Raw genomic sequence first — 24517 nt, 5'->3', positions numbered from 1 at the left:
CGGAGCTATCAAAATAGGGGCGAGACCCTTTTGGGGTAGGGGCGTGTTTGTTTTGGTGATTTGATATATCAACACTGGCTACCAGAAATCACTTACCCCACCTTTAAGTTCAAAATAAATGTAAATGTAAACGTAAAGAATAAAATAAAAATGTGACTTTTAATGCGATCTCAAAACACAACCCTCACGCACCATTTACAGATTGCCACCAGGTGAGTTCTCCTCTGCTGTCTCTCTGGTAGATGACATTCTCTACCCTGTGGCTGTTGTCGTGATGATAGGCATCATACGGCATCTGAGAGTCACACTTAAAGCACTTATTTAAATCCTGCACAAAGACATAAGAAAGAAACAGTGAGAAAAAAATGTTCATTCAGCAAAAACACTCAGCAACAGCAGTTCAGTCTGACAGGAGCCTCTCCACACCTTTTTTCAGGTACATTTTCAATTGTAACGACTTAAACCAGCATGGCTCGCAGCTCAGGTAGCTGCCAAGACATACAAAAATCTGGGTCATAGCCTGAGCAAAATATTCCCTCAGAATGGGGGGCAAGTTCCATGCCAACCTGGAAACAGAGGAGGAGAAGGGATGATGGGCCTAGGGATAGGAGAAGGAGAGAATGGGCCTTCTGGATTCAGGTCAGAACATGAGCGTTAGCGTGGACGAACGCCAGAGCACTTTGTCTAAGCCAAGTTGTTGTCATGAGCAACAAAACCTCCAGCAGTGGCCAGGCTAAACCGACTGAGACACGTGTATTTCTTCAGCTATCTTGAAAAGGTCACATCGACGACCAGGGGAAGCTCAGTATCTATTTCAGATCTTTACAAGCTCTGCAGGACACTTATATCAGCACTTCTACAATATTGTGCTTACCACACTCTAGACACATGCTTACTCGGGTAGTTTTGAGTGTGAGCTGCCAACAATAGGATTAGCAGTGATCAACTGGATTATGAACTACAGGAATGCTATGCTGGGGCCCTGCAAAAAACACATTTCTAATTCCTCTAGCGCGACTTAACAGCTCTGTGGATTTACACAGTTTAAGTGCATGGAGTGAAATAAGGGATAATACACTCTAAAAAATGCTGGGTTGTTTCAACCCAATTTTGGGTCAAATATGGACTAACCCAGCTGTTGGGTTAAAAAGTTAATTTAAAAATGTAACCAAAATTTAACCCAACAGTTGGGTTAGTCCATATTTGACCCAACATTGGGTTGAAACAACCCAGCATTTTTTAGAGTGTAGAGATAAAGAAAGGCACTTTCTAATATTTCTGGTGTCCCAGTCTAGTTTAGGAAAGGTTTTATTTTTATTTTATTTTTTTGATGCAAGATTATATACACAAGGAATAGGATGGTCAAGATGGTTAAGTTTAAATTTATATTTATAAAAAATAATGACTTGGATATGTCTAAATAGTTATTTTTATGCTGAAAAGACACCACAATTAAATTACACAATAGTTTAAATCAAATTGAGAAAATAATTGTTTACAAAATATATTTTTTAGGTTTGTTAAGATGTATTCACGTTAAGTTCTATTTATTTAGCAAAATTTTTATTAAACATGGTCTTATTGTGAAAAGTCGTTTACAAATAATTCTCAATTAATCTGAAATATTTCTTATATATATATAGTTTATACATGCAACATTATTTTAATGGGAGTAGAAAAAAAAGTAAATTAATAAAGTAAATATTTCCATTCCAAAAGCCAATTATTTTATTTAGGAAACAATAAATTGATAAATAAATAAATAATAAATAAATTCATTCATTCATTCGTTAATCCATACATCCATTCTTATTCATTGAGTCAATCATCCAGTCTTATTTATCCATCCATCCATATCTATCCATCCTTATTCATTCATTCATTCATCAATCCATCCATCCATCCTAATCGATCCATTCTTATTCATTCAATCATTCATTCATTAATCCTCATTCATTCGTTTGTACATTCATCCATTCATCCATCCATTCATTCATCCATCCTCATTCATTCATTCATTCATCAATCCATCCATATATTCTCATTCATTCATTCATTCATTCATCCTCATTCATTCGTTTGTACATTCATCCATTCATCCATCCATTCATTCATCCATCCTCATTCATTCATTCATTCATCAATCCATCCATATATTCTCATTCATTCATTCATTCATTCATCCTCATTCATTCGTTTGTACATTCATCCATTCATCCATCCATTCATTCATCCATCCTCATTCATTCATTCATCAATCCATCCATACATTCTCATTCATTCATTCATTCATCCTCATTAATCCATTCATCCATCCATCCTTATTCCTTCATCCTCATTTATTCATTAATCCATCATCCTCAATCATTCATTCATTCGTTCAATAATCTATCCATCCTTATCCATCCTCATTCATTCATTAATCCATCCATCCATCCTCATTCATTCATTAATCCATCCACTCATTCATTCACTGTTATTCATTCGTCCTCATTTATTCATTCAATCCATCCTCATTCATTCATTTATCCATCCATCCATCCATCCATATTTATTCATTCATCCAGACTTATTTATTCATTCATTCATATTCATTCATCCATTCCAATTCATTTATAGCCATTCATCCATCCTTATTCATTCATATTCATTCATTTCTTCCTTCATTCGCTCATTCATGCATTCATATTCATAATATGCAGGTCTTTGGCATCAACAAGTTAAAAAACCCCTGGCCTATAGGATGTTTAGATGATTGAAAGGTATAAATCTTGTAATGTAAAAAAGACCAGAGTAAAAATTATGGATCAAGTACCACACAGTATTACTGTGCTTTTCGATAATAATAAATAACAGAGCAGTCATTTAAAACTAGAATTTCCATTTGACACTCTTGACGGATATATTGCATTACAAACGGAAATATGGAGAACTCTGCAGACACTCTACTGACAAACAAATTGTCAGACCGCTGACAGGTAACATCTGCACTGACGACAAAATGAGCATAACTCTCTCTGTCTAGGATGTATGGTGCCTCCAGGCAGTTGAACAGTTTGTTAACTTTATGCACCCAAAACGCTTTAATGAGAGGAACATACATAGAACCTAAAAGAACACCAGACATTTTAAATAGACATTCATGAAACATTAAACAGTCAATGAAATTACATTTTATGAGGGCAGAAAAGAGTGCTGTATAGACACCTGAAGGAAAAGGGAGGAGTAGTGATTCAGGATAAAAGAGGAAAAGCAAACAGAGGTAGATGAATACAAGATCTTTTAAATCACACACGTATCGAACAGAAAAGCCTTAGGCCGCAGATTTTACTTCAGTGTAAGAGGTGTGGCATACTGAGCAACACACGTGCAAGACAGCAATGTGTACAGTATCGTGTAATCTAACAAGTGTGCAGGTGTGTGTGGATAAAGTCTTGCCTTCATTTTGGGGATCAAATCCCTATAAGGATAGTAAAAAAAATGCACTGTGGTGCTTGAACAAACGGTTTTAATAAAGTTGTGAAGGAACAGGTAATGTAGATGACAGATTTTTGGGTGAACTATAATTTTTATGAAAATCTACAATTGGCAAACAACAGACGTCAATGGAAAATCCCTGGCATGACTTAAACTGTGTTGAACTAAAATCAATGCAATGATATTTTGATGAATGGTAAGTTTTCATTTGCACAAATTTACCTTACATTTAAAAAAAAAAAAACTTCTAAAGGTGCTGCGTGCACGAGCACATCTATCTTCATATGACAAATAATTTCCGTGAGCGCAGGGCAAGGCCATACATGCAGGAGCAGAGAGCATGGTTTACACAGCATGAGATCATGTTTCTGTGTCTATATGAAAGAGAAAGAACGGTTCAGGAATAATGTTGGCTTTACCTGCAAATGACTGACAATGCAGTACTGCTCAGGCCCATCCAGGCCACAGGTGGAGGTGGCAGTCAGGTTAATAGCTCGGCCAATCAGAAGGTTTCCCGTCGCCGGATAACAGCTGCCTTCCATGCAGCCGTGTGGGGCAGAGGGCAGCTCCTGAGCCACAACTGGAAGAACTTAAGAGAACACAGACAGGACGTGTCTGTCATTAGCTGTGTATTTTGATTCACAGAGTCCCCAAGCAGTGTTTACTTCTTCCTACAGACTTAATTTTTTCGACTTGTGGGTAAATTTCCTTTTCCACTTGCTGTGAAGTGACTTCTTATACATATACTCCTTAAGTGCCTTTTGAACATATTCACATATACATTATTCACTACAAATTTCACTTAAGATGACCTAATATTCCACAGTTGTGTGACTGGAATGTACCTTCTAAGGAAGTGGTGAATGCAATTGATCCACATCAAGATAATGTAAAAACTCATGCATCAGTTTTTCCTGACCCACGCCACACTTTTCTTTCCTCATGACAGCCAATGATTGGATGGCGCTGCATACAAGCAGCGCGGCTTCTGTTTGATGACCTCGTGGGGCTCACGGTCCCACCCAGGCGGCAGAATCAAAGACTGAGGGTTTAGTTTCTCATTGAGTCAGGAAAATAACTGGCTTTGTTCCACATGGTTACCTCTGCAAAGGGAGAGCTCAAAATGCTCTGCGTTTGCCTTTCAAAATCCAGAGTTCATCATAGGGTTATCAGACATTGTCAAATCCAGATGTGTGGGAGGTCTTACATGGATTTCGAACATTCATCTCTAACTTTGTGGAACTATCATTACAGAGGACTAGCATGTAACCGCACCCTCAAACTATACCAGCTCATAATGGGTTAGGATGTGGCAGGTGGAGAATGGCGATAATCATGTGACTGTACATCTCAATGTGTTTGACCTCTTTATCATTGCTTTATCATTACAACAGACGGGTCTCGGCAGTCAGGGGCTAGGAGCCTTTTGGAAAACCAATGTCCTGGTCAATCTTTGGGCCCCTCGGTGCAAACTTTTTTAACACACCGCTGAATCTGAATAATAATGCTATCATCTCAAAACAGAACAATGAGAGAATGAGCAAATGAAGAAACAAGAGTGGACACAGTGAAAGTAGAAGATGACTATGCGTGGATGGATATGAGTATATTTCTGTTTCTGATATTATATCAATGTTACACAGCCAGAAAAATCTCAATTACTATTAGAGTAATATTGTATATTTTCTCTATATTAATATTAACAGTAAATTACCATCATCACTCTCATAACCTTAATATTCAAAAACACCAGTAATAATACTGTGATGTCTAAAATCTCTTGTAGCATTTAATCAATGATCAATTTTAGTTTTTAATGTTGTATTTTTAATTTATTTAGAAAAAACTGAGTGGAATTTTAATATCAGACATTTATCAGTTTTCAGACATGACACAAAAATAATTAATGTATTAGTGGCCATCAAAATATTGGTGCATCTCTACAAATTATTTGAATAAATTTACAGGAATGTACCATTTGACTTTAAAATACAATACTATAAAATACAAATACACAGTACATGAAGTCATCCAATTAATTTATATAGCCTAGTGCTTTTCACAATACACATTGTTTGAAAGCAGCTTTACAGAAAATCATGATGTTGGTGTTTATAATATCTTAATATCCTCATTATAGTCACATTTAGCAGATTAGAGCTGGGCGGTAATATTGTTTAAACTTTTTTGACAAAACAAGCTGGAGATAATATAGTTTAGATTTTGCAATGATATAAATAATCACACAACCGAGATTGGCTGTATTGCTTTATGTGTACTGTATGTATGCAGGTAAAGTTTTATTTATCTGTTTATTATATCGCTGGGCGATACTTTAATATATCACTAGGCATATAATCAGTAAATCATTCAGTTACCCAACATTGTTCTTTGCACAAGAGTGCAGATAAGCCTACAAAGTTCATGACAGTATCAAAACCTGGCCCCTTCTCAGTTAAAAAACGAAAACAAGCACCATAAATTCCATTTGATTGCGTCAAGGTGCTAAACAGTGTGTGAGAGCATTGAAAGGCTTTATGGTTAACTCACGTACAGTAAATTCCCACATAATGAAGGAATAAAGGTCCTGATCTGAATCCTGAATGTGTGACCGCACACATCCGACTCTCCCTGGGTAAACAATTGTGCTATATGTATGTTAAACATCCAAAAACCACCAGGACTCGATAAAATTTTAATATTAAAAAAAATTATATAAAATGTTTAATAAAATTAAACCGTTTTATAAAACACATTATATACATATACACTATAATTAAAAAAAAAAATTCTCCACAGGTCTAGCATAAGCTCTGATAGCATAACCAATGGAGTTTACAATTACATCTCTCAAGGATATGTTGACCTCTATGTGTGTTTGTTTATTATATTTGTAAGAGTGAGAGCTGGGGATTCCCGTGAAAAAAAAAATGTCCGCAAATACCTTTCGTTCACAATCTCGCTAGGTTTCTAAGAAGATGGGGGTATTTCAAAGGCAATCTGTTGAGAGTTCAGGTCGCTAATTACAGGACAGGCGTCTTGAGGAACTTTCATAAGCATAGAGTGTGCTTCAGTCTTTACAGGCCACACACACCAGAAAATACCATTTCTCTACAAAGGGTTTTCTGCCTTATAAGAGCTGATGCTGCTGCAACCCTCATAACAGATTCCCTGAGGTAAAGGATGCATTTAACACTTTTTCTTCATGACTTCTCATGTTCTGACTAGCAAGGGCGAAAACGTGACTGTAAGAGCGTGTGTTTGTGGTTTGTTGAGTGGTAGGCAAGAATAGGTTTTGACTGTTTTGCCATAGTCTGTCATTGAGCCTCTAAAAATTATTTTTCTCCTTCAAAGTGTCAGCACAAATGTGGAAAAGAATGATAGAGGGAAAGAGAGATAAATAGGCATCACCTATAGAAAAATGGATGATATCTGTACATGCAGTGGATTATTCCCTCTTAAATCTTTCAGTAGACCAATTAACTACAATTAAAGAAATAAAAAACAAACACTGCGATCTAATAGTTAAAAGGCCATATTGGAGAAAATAAAAACAAAAAAATAACAATTTGTAACCACAAAGTAATTTCAAGCGCCATAATTTTCTTGCAATTTAATAAAGTAAACAGATACATATTATTTATATATATTTATACAACAGTTCTTTCTGGTTCATGAATCTTTCCAGCAGTGTGATATTACAGTGATAACAGAACTGTTTGTATCACTCCGCTTGCAGTATTTCTCACAGCGAGTGTCACAGTGGATGCCCAAAAGCACTGTCATTTTTTAAATAAGACTGTTTTTGCGTCACAGAATGTAGTTTTACATTTTTTAGGTGAGAATGTAGTTGTTTAGACTTCAAATATGCAGTTTGTTAATATAGATAACATCTATTTGAAAATTTGCTTCGAGGTTTTGCGGAGATGTGAGCTCCAGGGTGTCAGCGGCCGTTTAGCGCTCATGAACACACCGAGAGCAGCCTTACCTCGGCCAGATCTTCTGGAATTTACCACTGGCTCTTGTCTCTTTAGTGATTAAATATGAGATATAATTCATTTTGGGTAATCTATTGGGCAGTCTTTGTTCTCATTAATCTATTATTTGTTCCAGAGCATACAGTTTTGGCTGAGGGTAAAAACTCATCACATAATATTTTATATAAATGTAATGCTCTATATCAGAGCACTGCCTTTTTTTTTTTTTTGACTGAATTACCTAACAACTTTTATGATGGCTGTTGTTGTTGTTTATTAAATATCATTCAATAAATTATATTTGTTATAAATAGTAGTATGTAATAATAGTATTTAATATTGAGAAACGGTGTGTGTTTGTGATGATTAGTTACATTATTCCACTATTAGATGGTGACAAGAGATTTTTATGAATGAGTTAGCAGTAAAGACTTTTATATTGAAAGAGACTGAAACAGGGTTCTAAACAACAAGGAAGGGATCTTTATTTTCAACAACACTTTGTAAGACGAGCCAACAAATGCACCGAGCAGCGGAAATCACCCTTAACAGATGAAAGAATAGTATGACAAAGATATTGCTTTCCTCAGTGGACATTCAAACTAATATGTTATTGTGACTATGAGATTGAACTGAAGAATAATACTGTATCAGATGCAGGTAAATACGCTCGCTCAGTCCATCTCTCTCTCATAATACTCTACATAATACAGTGAGCTTTTAATACAGTAATACAATAAGCTTTTAATGAAGCAATTCAACATGCCTTCGTTACTAGTTCTAAAGTGACGTTTTTGAATTAGTAATGGAGGCTTGGGCTCAGTTGTTAAACTGCCAAACCGAGATTTGAATCTGTGGTGGAAGGAAGTAGTTCTGCACAAAAGAGAGTTTTTAAAGACACTGTGTTGTTGTCTCTTATTTATTTACACACTTGTGCCATCGAACTGTTGTATAAATGCAATATTGCACTCGTAGATGTGCGATATGACTGTATATGCATGCAGCCATGTATATAATGTAATAATGTAACTAATCATCATCACGAGGACACACCGTTTCTCAATATGGCTGTATATACAGCCATATCGCAATGCTACTCGTGTGATATTGCTCATTTATTTATGCACAAATATGTATTTAATATATGATTTAGTAAATTAACAAACCAATAAATGCCAGAATAGAACTTGTTATAAACAAGATCACAAACAATCATCTTTTATGTTGAGGGAGGCACATGGCTGCTTGCCCATGCATTCTCTAACACACCCATGAACTACATAAGCTACCGCACACCCTCTTACCTACATGCCACATTTACAACACACACAGATACAAGCTAAACATCTGGCTGAAGACACAACAACAATGTCTCCGGTTCCAGAGGCAGATGAGCATCTGCAATGTGACGACAGTACATGAATGCCAAGCCAGGAAAATGTCATTCATTAAGAGAAAAATTCCAGGTGTAAAAGTATCTCACACTGGTCTTACAAAATGCCCATCTGTAGCTAAGGAATGGCATTCTACAAACATTCGACAACAAGCCACCACATGTGCTGAACTGCATGTCATGAGGAAGCTGAGACCACCGCAGAAGAGACTTAATGTGTCTCCAAACAATCTGACTATGCTTATGACTTAGGGGAGCGCGGGGTACAAAGTAACACTGGGTTAGTTGTAACACACATGGTTTGAATATTTCCACACATGCTAGCATAACAAAATTTACAGTATTTATTAGTTACCATATCAACATTATATAAAAAAGTGTGCCAAAATTAAAAAATCTTTTGAAGATATGAATGAACATTTATTTTACCATAGTAAAATAAAAATTCTGGCTTAAGTAAATTTTTCATCTCTGTTTTTATTAATCATTTAAAATGAGACAAATCTGCTATTATTTTAATCTCCAATCTGTTATTTATCAGTTTAGACAGTTTTTTTTTATGCTTCGCTAACTAGCAGAAGACAACAACTGGTTTTAAACTCCAGTTGCGCAGATGGGGCACGTTGTAACAAATCATTTTTGCTCGTTTATGTGGGCCGTCCCAAGCATGATTGCAATGTGTTCATTGTCAAACTCCAAAATCAGATTATTTTTCATTTTTAAAAAACACCATTATTTTATTTGAAAAAAAAAAAAATATATATATATATTTTATTAAAATATTTTAGTTTGTCTTGTATATTTTTTCATTCGATCAGATAACATTTTAAGCTGTTATATGGTCATGTTACAACGTGCCCCTCAGATGTTACAATTTACCCCACCTACGGGGCATGTTGTCACATTTTACTTCCATTTTTTGAGGGCAAAGTGACATATTTGTACTAGACAAGTGTAAAATTACTGTGGATAAAAAATTTTTTATTCTGAACCCCATGTGGATTTACACAAACTGAGAAAGTCAAAAAGTGTTACTTTGTGCCCCGCTCTCCCCTATATAAGCTCTAGGGATGCATGACATATTAGTGCTATTTCAGTTTTCGGACCATATTAGAGATTTTTTAACTTACAATTATTGGTCAGTATTAGATATTTATTTGTGCTCAATATGAATATGCATTTTCCATACTGTATATTATAAAGTTATGATGGCTAAATTAATAAGTGGACTTATGCATTGTAATTCAGGAATAAAAAGTGGTCTAGCATAGACAATACACTGCCAAACCCTGAAATGGAATGTGAAAAAAAATCAGATAGTGAACTTGCAGGTACAGACAAAGCAAGGCAGCCATTGTTGTTTAAATCAAACAATCACAATTGAACATTTGACAGATCATAACTAGATTATTCCCCCATATCCAGATCGAACTGATATAAAGCAGGGTTAAGCAATGCACCCTAAACCTGGCAGACCTAAATTAAATCTATATGCAGTTTATTCCAAAATAGGCCAGAGTTCACAAAGTACACATGCTGTAAGACACATAGAGACATTCCATTACAATGGCACACGCTCACACGCCTTGATCATATTCTTTGTACAATCATTAACACACAGTCTCACTGACCTACATCAAGTACAGAGAGTAAAGTCGGCACAGAGCCCACAATTTGATTACGTGCCAGAAGAAAATACTGTAAAAGACAAGTCCATGTTATCTGTGATGATTAGCATTTGAATTCCTGGGAAGCAGTGGATAAACTTGTTCAGGTGTTCCATCTTCCGTTATAAATTTATAGCGTACCTTTGGCCTAAATGGAAATGAAGGAAGCAAGCAAATAAACAAACTTCCTCTCATTCAGCTTTTTATACTGGCCTGAAACATGCCATCCAGATTACAAATTAAAATGTGATTCTTAAAAAAAATAAAAAAATAAAAAATCGGTTGTTACACCAAAATTTTTTTTTGAATATAATGATGATATTAGGTTCATACCTGTCAACACTCCCGTTTTTTCAGGGAGTCTCCCATATTTCACACCCATCTACCTCCCCACTCCCATTTTGTTATTTCTCCTGGAAAACTCCTGTAATTTGTATGGCCCAAACCCCAAGGTTGTCAGATCTTGTATGAAATGCATCCTACTCACACAATCAACACATCATACAAATTTCAACCCATTTGTGGCCACAACCAGGCAACCTACAACTCAGCTGAGCTGTTGATATCTGCGCATGTAGTAGCACAAAACTATTTTAATGATGTCCTTACTACCTTTCAAGGCCTTGAACGTGGTAATTACATTGCTGTCTATGGAGGGTCAAAAAGCTCTCGGATTTCATCAAAAATATCTTAATTTGTGTTCCAAAAATGAACAAAGGTCTTACGGGTTTGGAACGACATGAGGGTCAGTAATTAATGACAGAATTTTCATTTTTGGGTGAACTATTCCTTTAAGTAGGCCCCACAGGTAAACTATTAGTATCTACTGGAGGCTTGTTTAACACCCCTTCATTGATCCCCACTTCCAAGCCACTACTTAAAAAGTCTTTTAAAAAGCCACGTATGGAAATCACACACCTGAGACTGTTATCGTTCCCAAAACATTCCTCTCATGCTCTAAATTCTGGCTGAACCTTTAAACACAGCTTTCTGAGTCAAAAGGCAAAAAAAAATGCAGATAATATCTTCATATCACACATATTCCAGGTGAAAAGAACATGAGAGGGACTTGGCTAATGCTTACAATTCAAAAGACCAGGAAAGGAACTCAAGTCCTCAAGTGCATACTTCACTATCGTAGTAGCCTAAAACAGTGTGTGAAAAGAGTTGTATGTCTGAATGCATAGTATTTATGTAGTACAAATGTAGTAAGTTTGGATTACATTTAGACTACATACATTCATACTACATACCTGTTTTAAAAGCTGCAAAGTTTGTGCGCTCATGCACCTTCTCAGACAGAATGAAATTTTGGACGCAGCTCAAAACCTAATTTTGGGTCACCTAAGGCACAGCCGCACCATATATTGGAGTACTGCCCACATGGCTATGGCTTCAACTAAAGCAGCATAATTTTACTGTTCAGAACAGCCTCACATTGGGAGCGGACCTACAGTATGATGTCTAAACATGCTGTCTGGGTAGGCAGCTCACTAGGGTTTGGAACAGTGCCAATATTGCAGTGTTTTTCCATTTTCCATCTATTCCAATCCAAGTCATTTAATCTTTTAAGTGAAGTACTTTCAACAGGGAATATACATTTAGTCATCTAGCTAAATAACTGATGATTGAGCATATAAGGATCCTGATATAATAATAAATGCACTGATAATTGTGCTGTGCTACAATGAGAATAATGGCCAAACTGAGCGTATTGATCCCCCTCTCCCACACATGTCAAAACTAATGGCCATCCTCAGCACTGCTCTCATTCCATTCTCAGTCAAGCACCCTCGCTAATGAAATTCTGCTCTCCACTCTTATTCTCCACTTCTCTACCTCTTGTTCGGTTTTCGCTCTCTCTTTTGATTCAATGCATATACTGTACTAGTAGAGCGTGAAAGAGACTGGATTTAAATGTGCATCGTCTGCATGAACACCAGGTCTACGTGTCAGAAGCATGTGTTAAAACTGTTAGCCCATCAAATTAGAGAAAAAAAGCACTCAAACACCTCACTTAACTATTAAAACATTCATCACCTGGTTCCCAGGGGTGCAATGTGCAGCAGGCAAACAGCACTGAATGTATAATCAGTCTAATTATATAAGTCTAACCATATATGAGTCTAATTAACCTAAAAGGAAGCATGTTTGCACTAAATGAATGCCAATAACTTACTTTTTTTTTTTTTTTTGCACAAAAGTTTTTGCGTTTAAAAACGTGAGATCCAGGGCAGTGAATTTTAAACCCAAGGTCTATAGATGCATTTAAAAGCTGAACTAGTAGGTCACATTTTCAGAACACTGTGTCATTCGTCAGCAGCTGCAAAAGATGCAAGACGCAAGCACAATGGTCAAACATGTCCGTCTAGTGCATATTTACCTAGAAAAACATTACAGAATGTGTTTTTGTCTTTAAAAATGAGAAGCAGGGCAGTGAAATAAACCAAACAAGGTCTATAGATGTGTTAAGAGTTTAACGGTTTAATTTCAGTGCTGCATTTTTTAAATGTGCCGCGCGAGACACTGCAAAAGATGCGAGCACAACAGGCAAAAACATCCACCTCAAAAAGAGACACAGGGCAGTGCAATGACAAAAAAAGAATGTTGTGCCATTTGAGACACTGCAAAATATGCAAGACATCAAACATGTCCATCTAGTGCATGTTTACATAAAAAACAACACAAAAATGTGTTTTTGCTTTAAAAAAATGAGACAGGGTGGTGTAATGAAAAAAACTAAAGGTCTAGTGACAAGTTTTTTTTAAAGTTTAACTTCTTTTAACTTGAGTGGTTAACTGGTGTGTAATGCACAAGTGAGTACAACATTCAAACACAACTAGCATGTAGCAGTACAATGCAATGAAAAAAATGTAAAAGCCTAGAGACATGCTTATTTTAAAAAATGAGCACTGCATTTTCAAAGCAGCATGTCATGCAAGACACAGTAAAACATTCAAAAACATCTGCCTAGCGCATGTTTACATTGAAAAAACAATGGAAATGCAGTGCAGTGGAATGCAAAAACATGTTCTGTGTGAACGGCACCTAATACTAAACAATAAAACAGCACAACTAATTAGGAATTCACTCATATGTATGTTTGCATGTTTATGGTGGTCGTTACAGAGATTTGTGATCTCTCAGTGTTGTGCAAACATCGACAGAACTTTTCCTTGTCTTGTTTAGCAGAGGTCGCCGCAGGTGTACGTTTCCTCTCCATTATGCATATACCTTTCATTATGAAACACAAAGGACACAAGGACAAGCAAACACAATGCCTCTGATTACTTCTCTTCAGAGAGAGAAAGGCCAGGCACTGATGTTAAAGGAGAGAGAGGGGAAACAGGTTGGTTATGTTTTCGTTTGCTTAAGTCTAGATTGTTTTGTGTTGAAAAGGGCTCTCGTGGGAGCTACTGTGAAAGACCTCCTGGGTGGGGGGCTGTGCGTTTGAACTTCACTTTGTTTAAGAAGTTTATCCCCGCTCACCTCACTGGAGAGTCAGACTTTGATAATCACATGGGATTGTCTGTGTTGTCATCAGTCACTTTATGATCCCACCTTAAGCTTTTTATCTGACATCTGGAAGGTAAAGATATGACCACCAAAAACTAGTATATGCAGAAATCTGTTCAATTTAACATGTGACTTACCCAGAAGGAGAACACTGAAATATCTGGCCATCGCCATGGGCTATCAAACAATCATGGGCAGCTGATTTCCAGGAGCCTGAAGAAAAATTAAAGTGGTTCAGCTCACAACCAAATTGTAGCATCAGGTGCTTAAGTTATTCATACAGTGCATTCACAAGGCATTTTATATGATTCATAATTCTTTAAATTGCTTTTTACATTATCTGAACTTAAAACAACAGCATCTGACTGTGAAAAATGCATTCTTAGTATTAAAATATAGCAATATGGTGAGTTTATTACAGCTTTTGAATATCAAAGGTTCTCATTTCACAACATTTAATCATTCACTGGACACAAACAATTGCAAATATGGTTTAAAATGACACACACCTGTCAAATATAGTAAAAATTCTACATGAAAATAAACATTAACTAATAAAAATAATTAAATTAGCACGTTACTTTCACAAATTACTTATCATACATTACTTTACAAAATATATATTAGTGCACTACAGTATATAACATGCAATGCCATTTAACTAGGCATTTCACCAAATGAATATTGAACATTTAAGGCGAGAGTGAAGCCAGCTTTTGTCTGGTGGGAGCATGAGTGTGATCTGAAAAGAGGAGCCCCGGGCCCCTGGCTGCAGGCTCTTCAGTGTGCGGGTGAGAGGCGTGACAGGTCAGCTCCACCAAACACAATACAACAGCCTCCATTTCCCACACAGCTTCCACTCCATATTTCGCTGCCACAAAATCCTCTCACACTCACTCAACTACTATAGTGAACAAATTGTTTCACTGATATCAGCAAATACATCCAAAGCACAGAGCCACAAAAACAACTTAAAGCCTGATATAACAAGAGCACAAGTAATTTACCTTTTTTTTTTATTTAGTAAAAAAAGGTACATAATTTTGATTATGAAACAATGTGAAACATTTAAACTCCTTACATATTCAGAAATGAAAGAATTTACTGTCATATGAGACACACAGTCCTTAAAATAAAATCTAGACCATCATAGCACACTAAGGTATGATGCCTCCCAGATAAAGAGCACAACATGACACTGTCAAATCAAAGAGGAAGGACAAAAGGCACAGATAAAGGGAATAACAGGATGAAGACAGGATTTACAGACCCAAAACTGGCTGGCAAGGCAACAGATAATACCAGCATGACCTGCACATCACCTGCATCTGTACATTCCAAGCAAAACACGGCAGAGTCTCTGATTCTTTATTTAAATCCTTATATGTAAAATACAAGAGACATATAGTACTCACGCAAGCTGATAAATATCCTCTGGACAGGGATTTCTCAGAAAGGCTCCCTTGGAGGGACAAAAAGGCTGAGGCTGGTTGTGTGTGTGATATTCTGGTGTGTGTAAAAAAGGTGTGAGTGTGTAAAGTTAAGCACAAAAAAAAAAAACTTTACAGGCACAACTGGCCTTTCCGGACAAAAACAGAAGGACCTGCTTAAGCCAATCAGAGTGGATGGAAAACGGTTCCCCCGCCTTCAGCGCAGCAATGGGGTGAATGGAGAGCGATTCTTATTCAAATGCAGCTGTCACTCTGAAAGCCACTGTGTGAAAGGGGGAGCCGGTCTCCAGGCTGACGGAATGCACTGAACCATTCTTTAGGGGGGCGTTGAGCTGGTTAAGGGGTACAGAGGGGAGGGCAGTGATGCTTTGGCTTTCTCTGACCACACACACCTTCTTCCCTTCCAATACAACTCTGAACAGAAGGAAAAACTTGCAAGAGATGCTGAGCTGAACTGAAGATTTTGGTGCAAGGAAACATAAAAACACTATATTTACCTAGAGGAGTTATGTATTTCTTAAAATTTAGTTCATATTTTGATGCAATCATGATGGACATTCCTGAACACCATAAGCATTTTTATGCTATTACAAATAGCATTAGTTATTTAATATTTACTGAATATTCTTAAGACTGAAGTACACATTCAGGACTCAACAAAATAAAAATTGTTCTGTTGGCCATTTTGGACCAATAAATATAATAAAATAAACAACATAAAAAAATTATCAATCAATAAAACTTTATTTAAAATAAATAAATAAATTTGCTGGCCTATTTGACCCACTAGCAATTTTTTCCACTTCTGGTGGGTGAAATATATAAATATTTTATTGATAAATAAATAAATATCATCACTTTTTCTTCTTGTGCCCAACCATACAATTTTTTTAAAAAGTTCTGTAACATACTTTTGTTGTAAAGCAATGGCATGCCTTGCAAAACTGATTTGTTTGATGCTTCCAAGACTATCAATTTTGTCAAAACTTTGCCTGTCAATCAGCGTTATCTTGTTAATATATTTAAATCAGAGTTTAAACAGAGTTCGGTACGTTTACATTAGAACTAAAACAGATTAAATATTACAGAGATCAATATTAATGTATAACATATTAAAACACTCCAGTCCTTAACCTCTAAATAAAGAGACTAAACTGATGTTGGTCTTCAGTGTTCAATATAGGCTGCCAAGATATCGGAGACAGAAACTTACTCATGTACAGCACACACAGCTGTTAAGACAGCAGCTTAGTGACTTTATCTGCAAACATCAGCCATTGCAAAGACCAACCTGACCACATGAAGACAAAGACTACTAATTTATACTCACAATAAGGATGAGTGACTCATGAACAAGCGCATATGGGTGTGAAATGTGATAAACCATCTACTAGATAGACTAAAGAGAGTTAGCTCTTAGCTTTGTTACATAGCTTTGTTATGATGGTCATTGCTGGTAACTTATTTAAACATAAGGAAAATGTTTTCATTCATTCACTCACTCACTTTGTAGTGAAGTAAATAATTCAAAGCCAGCATTACCTGAATGAACTGAAGTATTTGTCTCTTCTTCTCAGTCCTTATCAGAAAATGACATGTATAAATATATGCTGCTGAGGGCTCTTCTGTCAGACAAAAACCCTCAGCAAATGTGAGACATCTGCTCCGAACAAGGCAGGTACAACATACTTCTGATATCTCAGTCTACGAGTTACTGGTGGGTTTCAGAGACATATATCCCGGAAATAGAGACATCAAATAAGCCAACCACACAAAACTGAGGTGGAGTGACAACAGAACTTAATCAATTATTGAGAAAGCACTGAAACAGAACTGATTCACAATGTAACATAAACCTCATGAGATCCAGCTCAACTTCAAGAGCTCCATCAGCCAACATGAACATACTTTTCACATGAGTAAAAATAGTCTGCAAGAGACTCTAGAATCAACAAGAAATCATAGATCTATCTGATTTGACTGCTTTTTTGTGGCATTTACGTTTGCCACGTCTAGCTGTGTGAAACCATACATGCATCTACATTTATATAATCACTTGGTGTAAGAAGGATATTGAATTTTAATTCAGAACAGCAGGCTTTGTTTTCTGTTCTTGGTTTAAAGACCATCTATCACCAACGTTAATCTCTAACCAACCTAAGTGCTCTCACATGAGCTCCATCCCTCCGGCAAGACCAAACCGTAGCCAAGAGTAAACTTAAAACCTGTGCTTACTTTCAGATTCAGTCACAGAGCTACTGCACATCCTAACACTTCCCTTTTCCATTAAACACAAATAAAAACACATTTAAGGTATAAGGAGTCAATCAATTAATTCGGTAATAATTTGGTTGATTATGCCCGAATGTCATTGAATGCTATTATGCTAATAAATTGAATGATCACCAAATATAATATTTCAATGAGTCATTTAGGCCCATAAAATGTTCCATTTGGTGATTGTACAGACGGTCAGGAAAACTGAGAGTTGTTTGAAAAGCATGAAATTTTTTCATATAAACACAATGCAAAAGATGCTCTTTCTCTTACAGCGAAAAAGCATGCTGATCTTTGAAAGTTTAGTTACAACTTTTCCTGGTGTATGACCTGAAAGGTTGCAGATCAGTGTTGGCTGAGTGTAAGAGGGAATCACTGGACAACTGTGCAAAATATCTAAGACGTGCCAAAGAAGAAGCAGCTTTTCATGACCTTTCAATTTTTGGGTGAACTATCCCTTTAAGTACTGTATGTACGTGTTTTTTATGTTCATGTTAACAGTTAATAAATAATTATAGATCATTAATAGATCATTAAATGACAATGGATAATGGAAATTCCAGAAAACTAATATCCCTAATGTATACAAAGCTGTGCCTTCATGTAACACTATAGCAGTACGTTCCTTTCATTTGGTGCGTGCAGGATGAGGAGAATCCTGAGGCCTCAGGGTTCTGAGGAGACACAGTAGTGCATGATCAAAGAACCAATTACATGTTAAAAAGAATTCCTCATGTTGCACTTGATGATCACCTTTGAACTTCCACAGAATGAAAGATTGAGAAGAAGACCAGGTCTTCCTGAGAGGGTCATTCAAGAATGTCCAGTAGAGTGACGAGTGATGTTCCGGAACTGTACAATTCCCTGCATTCCTCTCAGAATTCCTCTCCAGTCTCCACACTGATTTAAACTAGGGTAGTTGATACCAATACAAGTGAAATCCCACCATTCTCAATATTAACATTTCTAAAATTGTTCAATTAAGTAAACATTTAAACAAATAAATTGTAATTTGTTAATACTGAATTATTTGTAATAGCAGTTAACCCTATAAAGCCTACTGTATCCTATTGAATATGCAAATGTCTATGGCCTCTCAATTATAAACATGATCAGAACTTTGCTATACACAATCTGCTGCGAAATGTTTGAATATAAATGTAAGAATAACTTTTACATCATACTGAAAGTAATATTTCAAGGTGAACTATACTGGACTGTTAGCTGGACTGTTGGGACATTTTTTAGAAAAATCATGAATGTGAGTATCAAATATGATTCATCAGGCTTTTAAGGATCATTTATTTATACATCTCTCAATCATCATTGTATGGCATTAAACTATATTTTTGACCCAAAACTATTTAAAAGCATTTTAAATATCATCTTACTAATGCATATTATTGTAAGATATAGAGTGATAAGTGATATTTATATGCATTCTATGGAACTAGACTGCTGTTATAAAGATCTCCTTGATTTACAAGCGATCAGAAATGAATTTTTCTGACTATAGTACTATTCTTAGGTTCTGCATATATTTTCCAATTCTTATGTTTTATATGCATGCAGAACTTCAAATTCCATCATCATTTAATCATGTCTGACAGTGAAGAATACATCATCTGACTGATGAAACTGCTCATGTGCTGCTTCAAAAACCCGAAAATCCCAACAATCACAGGACTGACATCTTAAATAAGGCTCCAGAGAGAATGAATGGCCAGCGGCGCTATCATGAGACACAGATACGTAGAATATATTTTGACAGCTTTTCCTACAGCTGTGAGAAATTATTGCAGAGGCTTCAGACGTAATCTAGCATTTCCAAAACACGGGTTTAAACTAATCTCAAGAGTATCTGTGTTTGGGAGGGAAGATTTGCAGGTGGGATTGCTATGAGAAAGCTATCCATTAACGTTCACATTCATCTCAGTGGTGGTTACTCAACTGATGTATCCAAGATCTATTAGCTAACAAGTGCTGAAGAACCTGAAGCCCTCTTAGAGGTTTAAGACTCGTGGAACTCTTTAAACTTCACTGTCACCCACAGCAATGAGGCTAAAGGTCAAAAGAGAGACGATTAAAGCTATACTCAGAAAAACAGATCATTTCCCATGCTTTATGACTCTAGCTGTGCCTCAAGTTGCCCTGTGTGTGACTGTCAGCTTACACACCCTATTTGTCAGTCCAAAAATTCTGTAATCACCTTTAGAGCATGCATGCACATTTGATGACTCTGACAAAAGAAATGTGAAACATTTCTACAGTGTGCTGCAACAGAGGAAAAACATTCAGATTGCTGGGAATGTAGGAGAGTGTAAACAATCAGTCTTTATTGTTACAGACCAAACCACTTCAGGGTCAATGCCATGCTGATGTGACTGGGCAAAACAACTGTCAGTCTCAGTAGTTTCTAAACATTAAGAATGATAACAAAAGAATCACATTCTTGATATAATGTGACATCACACTCATTAACTCCAATTATACTGCAGACTTCACAAGCAAATGACAGCTGTCACAGTGACAAGCACATTCTGTAAAAAGACTGAATAGAACACCAGGAAAGTTAAAAAGGGTAGTTCAATAAAAATTAAACTTCTGTCATAATTTACAAACTTGCAGAATACAAAAGATGATATTTTGATATTTGCTGTCCACTGACTTCCAATATAATGACAAAAAACACAGATATTTCTCAAAACATCTTCTTTTATGTTCCACAGAAGAAACAAAACAGGTCTGGAAATGACATGAGGATGAGTAAATGATGACAGCTATCTTATCTCCATTGAACTGTTCTTACATTCAGAATAAAGTATGGAGGACATGTATGGGAACATAGAAGATCTCCGAATGTGATAAGCTGAAGAATACACATTTTCCCAATAGTGCAAGGACAGAATTCAGTTCACAGTTTAACCCTAACGTTCTGTTCAGTGTTTGAGACTCCAAGGCCAATTTAATATAATCAATTACATACTTCACTTTTTTTTTTTTTTTACAATCTTATGACAACCAATAAGAAAACAAAATTCACTGCTTACATGCATGCAACTGCAATACTTATGTGTGGGGTCACAGATATACATGATTAGATGTTTTATGATATTCATGTAGTAGTTCAATCCTGTCAACTTAAAATTTGAAAGTCTTTTTTTTTCATCTTTCTGCAATGTGTTTTTGAAAATGTCAAGAGAACATGAAGGTCTGCTCATTTTCTGATCCTGATGACAGTTCTCCATCCACAGTGCCACATGACAAATGATTTGCCACTCTTTATCTATTCTACTGTATATGAGCTTGCTTTTTTCAATCCAAGGGAAAGCGTTTTCATAACGAGTTTGTGCACTTCAGACATAGAAAGATGAAAAATGCTACGAACCTCAGTGTCTTTCATAAATCAGTCGGAATGGTAAACACTAAAACGCTACATAAAAAAGTTCCATCTCTCACACGACATGAATGTATTAGTAAAACCAAAGGAACAACAGAAAATGTGCAGCATTGCACTTGAAATAAGAAGTTCATGTAACGTAAGGGCTGCCCAGTTTCCAAAGTCGCTACTTAGCCTACTAAGGGCTTGTAACCGTTAATCTTTTTAAAATAAGATCACAACCGGTAAAAGTGCATGTAAATGAATCAAAGTGCAAAGTTAGACAGCCGAGATTTAACTCTTACCTGTGAGCTGACTCTCATAAGCAGCAGCGCTCCTCTCGCGAGCTGCGCGGCGTTCACCTGTTTATGCACAGTTCACTTGTGAAGGAGGAGTCCACGCGGTTTTTCCTCGCTCTGTGTTATAAACAGGTAAGCGAGTTTGTATGGCGACGTCATGGCTTGTGTTTTAAATAGTCACCAAAATGACTAGATTTGAGAACGTATACGCCCGTTTGTAATTTGAGAGTGGCGTGTGAGTTTTGAAATAAGTAGGCAAAGTCTTGTCTGCGTTTTGTTTTGCAGTCATTGCTAAGTTCTGTTTCATTCCTCCTGACCGCCAGCAGGGCCAGGTGTTCTGACAAATAATGCTACCTATCAGATTACGCTACCAACACTATTTATCCTACTGTAAGGGTAGGTTTAGGGTTGGGGTAGGTGTACATGTTAATAATATCATGCTGGAAGCAAAATCTGATCGGTAACACAAATCGTCAGAACACCGGCCCTGGCCAATTTGCCCTAGGCAAGATTTTACCTGGTGCCCCTTGCCTCACAGCCCATTCCACCAATAATCATTTGTGTTCAAACATTCGCACAGAAACTGCATATAGATATTTCAAAAGTGCATCTGAAGAGAGAAATGTAGGAGTATATGTGACTTTTGGGTGTTACATTTTCTTATTACAAAAGCTGATGATAGTGATACTTAGGTTTCAAGCACTACAAATGTAGGGCTTTTTCACATAGGCTGAACACCTGATGATATATTTGAATTGCTGAGATATAGATGAGTGAAACACAGCATATATAATTGCATGCAAGAAAAAAAAAGTGTTAAAATGGTGTATTCAGCCCTTATAGCTATTATAATAATTTACTGGTGGGTTGTGTGTGATAGATTCACAACGACAAAAAACAATGCTAAATACACAAAAGAAAATATGAACCAGATGGCAATTTATACAGTTTCTAATATTGTTTTTATATTGTGTTGGGTAAGTACAATGTGGGTACTTGAGCAAAAAAAACAAAAAAAAAGGGGAAAAATTTAGAAAAAAAAACTACTGGGCTAGTAAATAAGAATGATTTCAGTAGTGAGACTACAGGCCAAATTTACAATCTGCTGCCCCCCGATGGTACTGAACATCAAGTACAGATGCCTATCACAGTGCACCACTTTAACTGACTAATTTCTCAAGCCTTGTGCAAGTCTTAAATGAGGCAACAGCACAATACAAGTGCTGGAAAAAAGTTGTAATTTAGTTACAGTTTGTCTATGTCCTAAATGTCTTGCTGATCTGAGACACCTGATTTCCACAGTCCCCTTCTGTTGCTGTTTCACCTCGCCATGTGCTCATTTTGGTTGATTCTGCAATCTGCTATATGGACAAGATCAGTTCAGTCCATTATGTATCCCATAGTCAAAAAGAGGGTTATGTTTTAGAATGAGGGCAGAGATGGCCTGGTTACGCTGAGCACAGCGGAACATGTATTTCACTTCTGATAGGTGCATCAGATGATCCTGTTTCTTGAGTGTCTTCCAGTCTGTCACCCTTCTCACAATCTGTTGAAGAAGAGCAAAGTGTTACATTGCTGATTGTCTTGTTGTAAAAAATAAATTTGGGATTTCAGAGTTGAATGAGTTGGGTGTAAGTGGACCTCATTAGTTATCACCATTGAGGGCTCTGTGTTTGATTCTTGCAGTATCTGTGTAGAGCGTTGTCTCATAGCATCCCATAAGGAAACAGCACTTGTGTGATCTAAACAGACACTTAAATATCTGAAATAATTCTTATTCATTTCACACAACTTTTCTCTGATTCCATTGTTTTCAGTTTTACAAATCCAAAAACTTTGTTTATTTCCACATACATGAGGCATGTTTCTATGTACACTTCAAAAGTTTGGAGTCAGTAAGTTTTTTTTTTTTTTGCAAGAAATTAATACTTTTATTCTGTGTAAATGTGTAAAATTGGACAAAACTGACAGTAAATACATTTCTGAAGAATCATGTGACACTGAAGACTGGAGTAATGGCTGCTGAAAATTCAGCTTTAAAATTCCATATTAAAATGTATAAAAATAGAAAACAGATGTTAAATTGTAATAATATTTCACAATATTACTCTTTTTACTGTATATGCAACATCTAGACATATTTTATTATGACAAATAAACATAGCCTTGATGATGACAAGAGACTTCTTTCAAAAACATTTTTAAAAATCTTACTGACCTTTGGCAAAATAAATATGTTTTTGCTCTAAACCAGTAAATATACCCCAAAAATTAATTTCATACACAGTCATCCACCTGTACAAATAAAAAAAAATACCTTTCATGTCGTCTTTTAGCTGTGAAAACCAAGAGGGTATTTCCTTTGATCAAGAGGAAGGGCTGAGGAAATACTCTGCGGTTGATTCCCCGAACAAACTGAAAGACAGATTGCCAGCTGATCAAACAATTAAACTATCAATTAAATCATCTGAAACTGTGTACCTTCAATTTCTAAATCAAATGAAGGCCCACCATTAGCGAAAAACACACACCTGATGAGGTATTGCTTGCATTTTAGGTGGCAGTCATCCTCGATCTGTTTATTTTCCAACATCATGTTGTGTTTTGTCATTCTAAAGGAGTTTCGACAGTACAACTGTGAGCACAGAGAGGTTTTTACTCCAGACAAAAGAAAACAAATACTCAGTACATCCACCTGCCCTCTTTTGTAAAAATGTAAGAAAAGCCAAAAAATCCAGATGCAGAAGAACTCATGACATCACCCACACTTTTAACAAGAAAAGTGCAAATACAGCAAACATAGGCATATATTCTTACCTGTATTCATCTGTGAATTTCTCCCTGTACTCTTAGAAAGACTGGGAGTGACATCCAGCTGACTGACTCCAGATCAGAAGGGCCGTGCCACTCAGTTCAGACAGCAGGTTGGCTTTGACATCCATGGAGATTCTGTAACCCAGGTGACAGAAAGCACCTGATTCATCTTAGGAATGAGGGCAAATACAGTCCCATCCCCTCTAACAGTTGCCTCTGCTGTCCAGTGATAGTGGGATAGTATGTGTTGGCTCAGAAGTGATGTAT

General features: G+C 36.4%; 1 protein-coding gene across 1 annotated transcript in view; it reads right to left on the bottom strand.

The window, feature by feature from the left end:
* LOC107672045 (laminin subunit beta-2-like) overlaps window positions 1-21532 on the bottom strand; it is a 45144-nt gene extending 23612 nt beyond the window's left edge. The window contains exons 1-4 of the mRNA XM_016465131.1: window positions 21443-21532; window positions 14168-14243; window positions 3897-4066; window positions 193-328 (exon numbers count right to left, since the gene is read on the bottom strand). Of these exons, the coding sequence (XP_016320617.1) occupies window positions 193-328; window positions 3897-4066; window positions 14168-14204 (343 nt within the window). The 5' untranslated portion in view covers window positions 14205-14243; window positions 21443-21532. The remainder of the gene's footprint in view (window positions 1-192; window positions 329-3896; window positions 4067-14167; window positions 14244-21442) is intronic.
* Window positions 21533-24517: the final 2985 nt, after the last annotated feature.

Source organism: Sinocyclocheilus anshuiensis, unplaced genomic scaffold, assembly GCF_001515605.1.
Source record: "Sinocyclocheilus anshuiensis isolate Anshui unplaced genomic scaffold, SAMN03320099.WGS_v1.1 scaffold1053, whole genome shotgun sequence".
NCBI classification, from domain to species: domain Eukaryota; kingdom Metazoa; phylum Chordata; class Actinopteri; order Cypriniformes; family Cyprinidae; genus Sinocyclocheilus; species Sinocyclocheilus anshuiensis.
The sequence above is the reverse complement of the archived record's forward strand: the minus strand, read 5'-3'. Positions and strand labels throughout refer to the sequence as shown.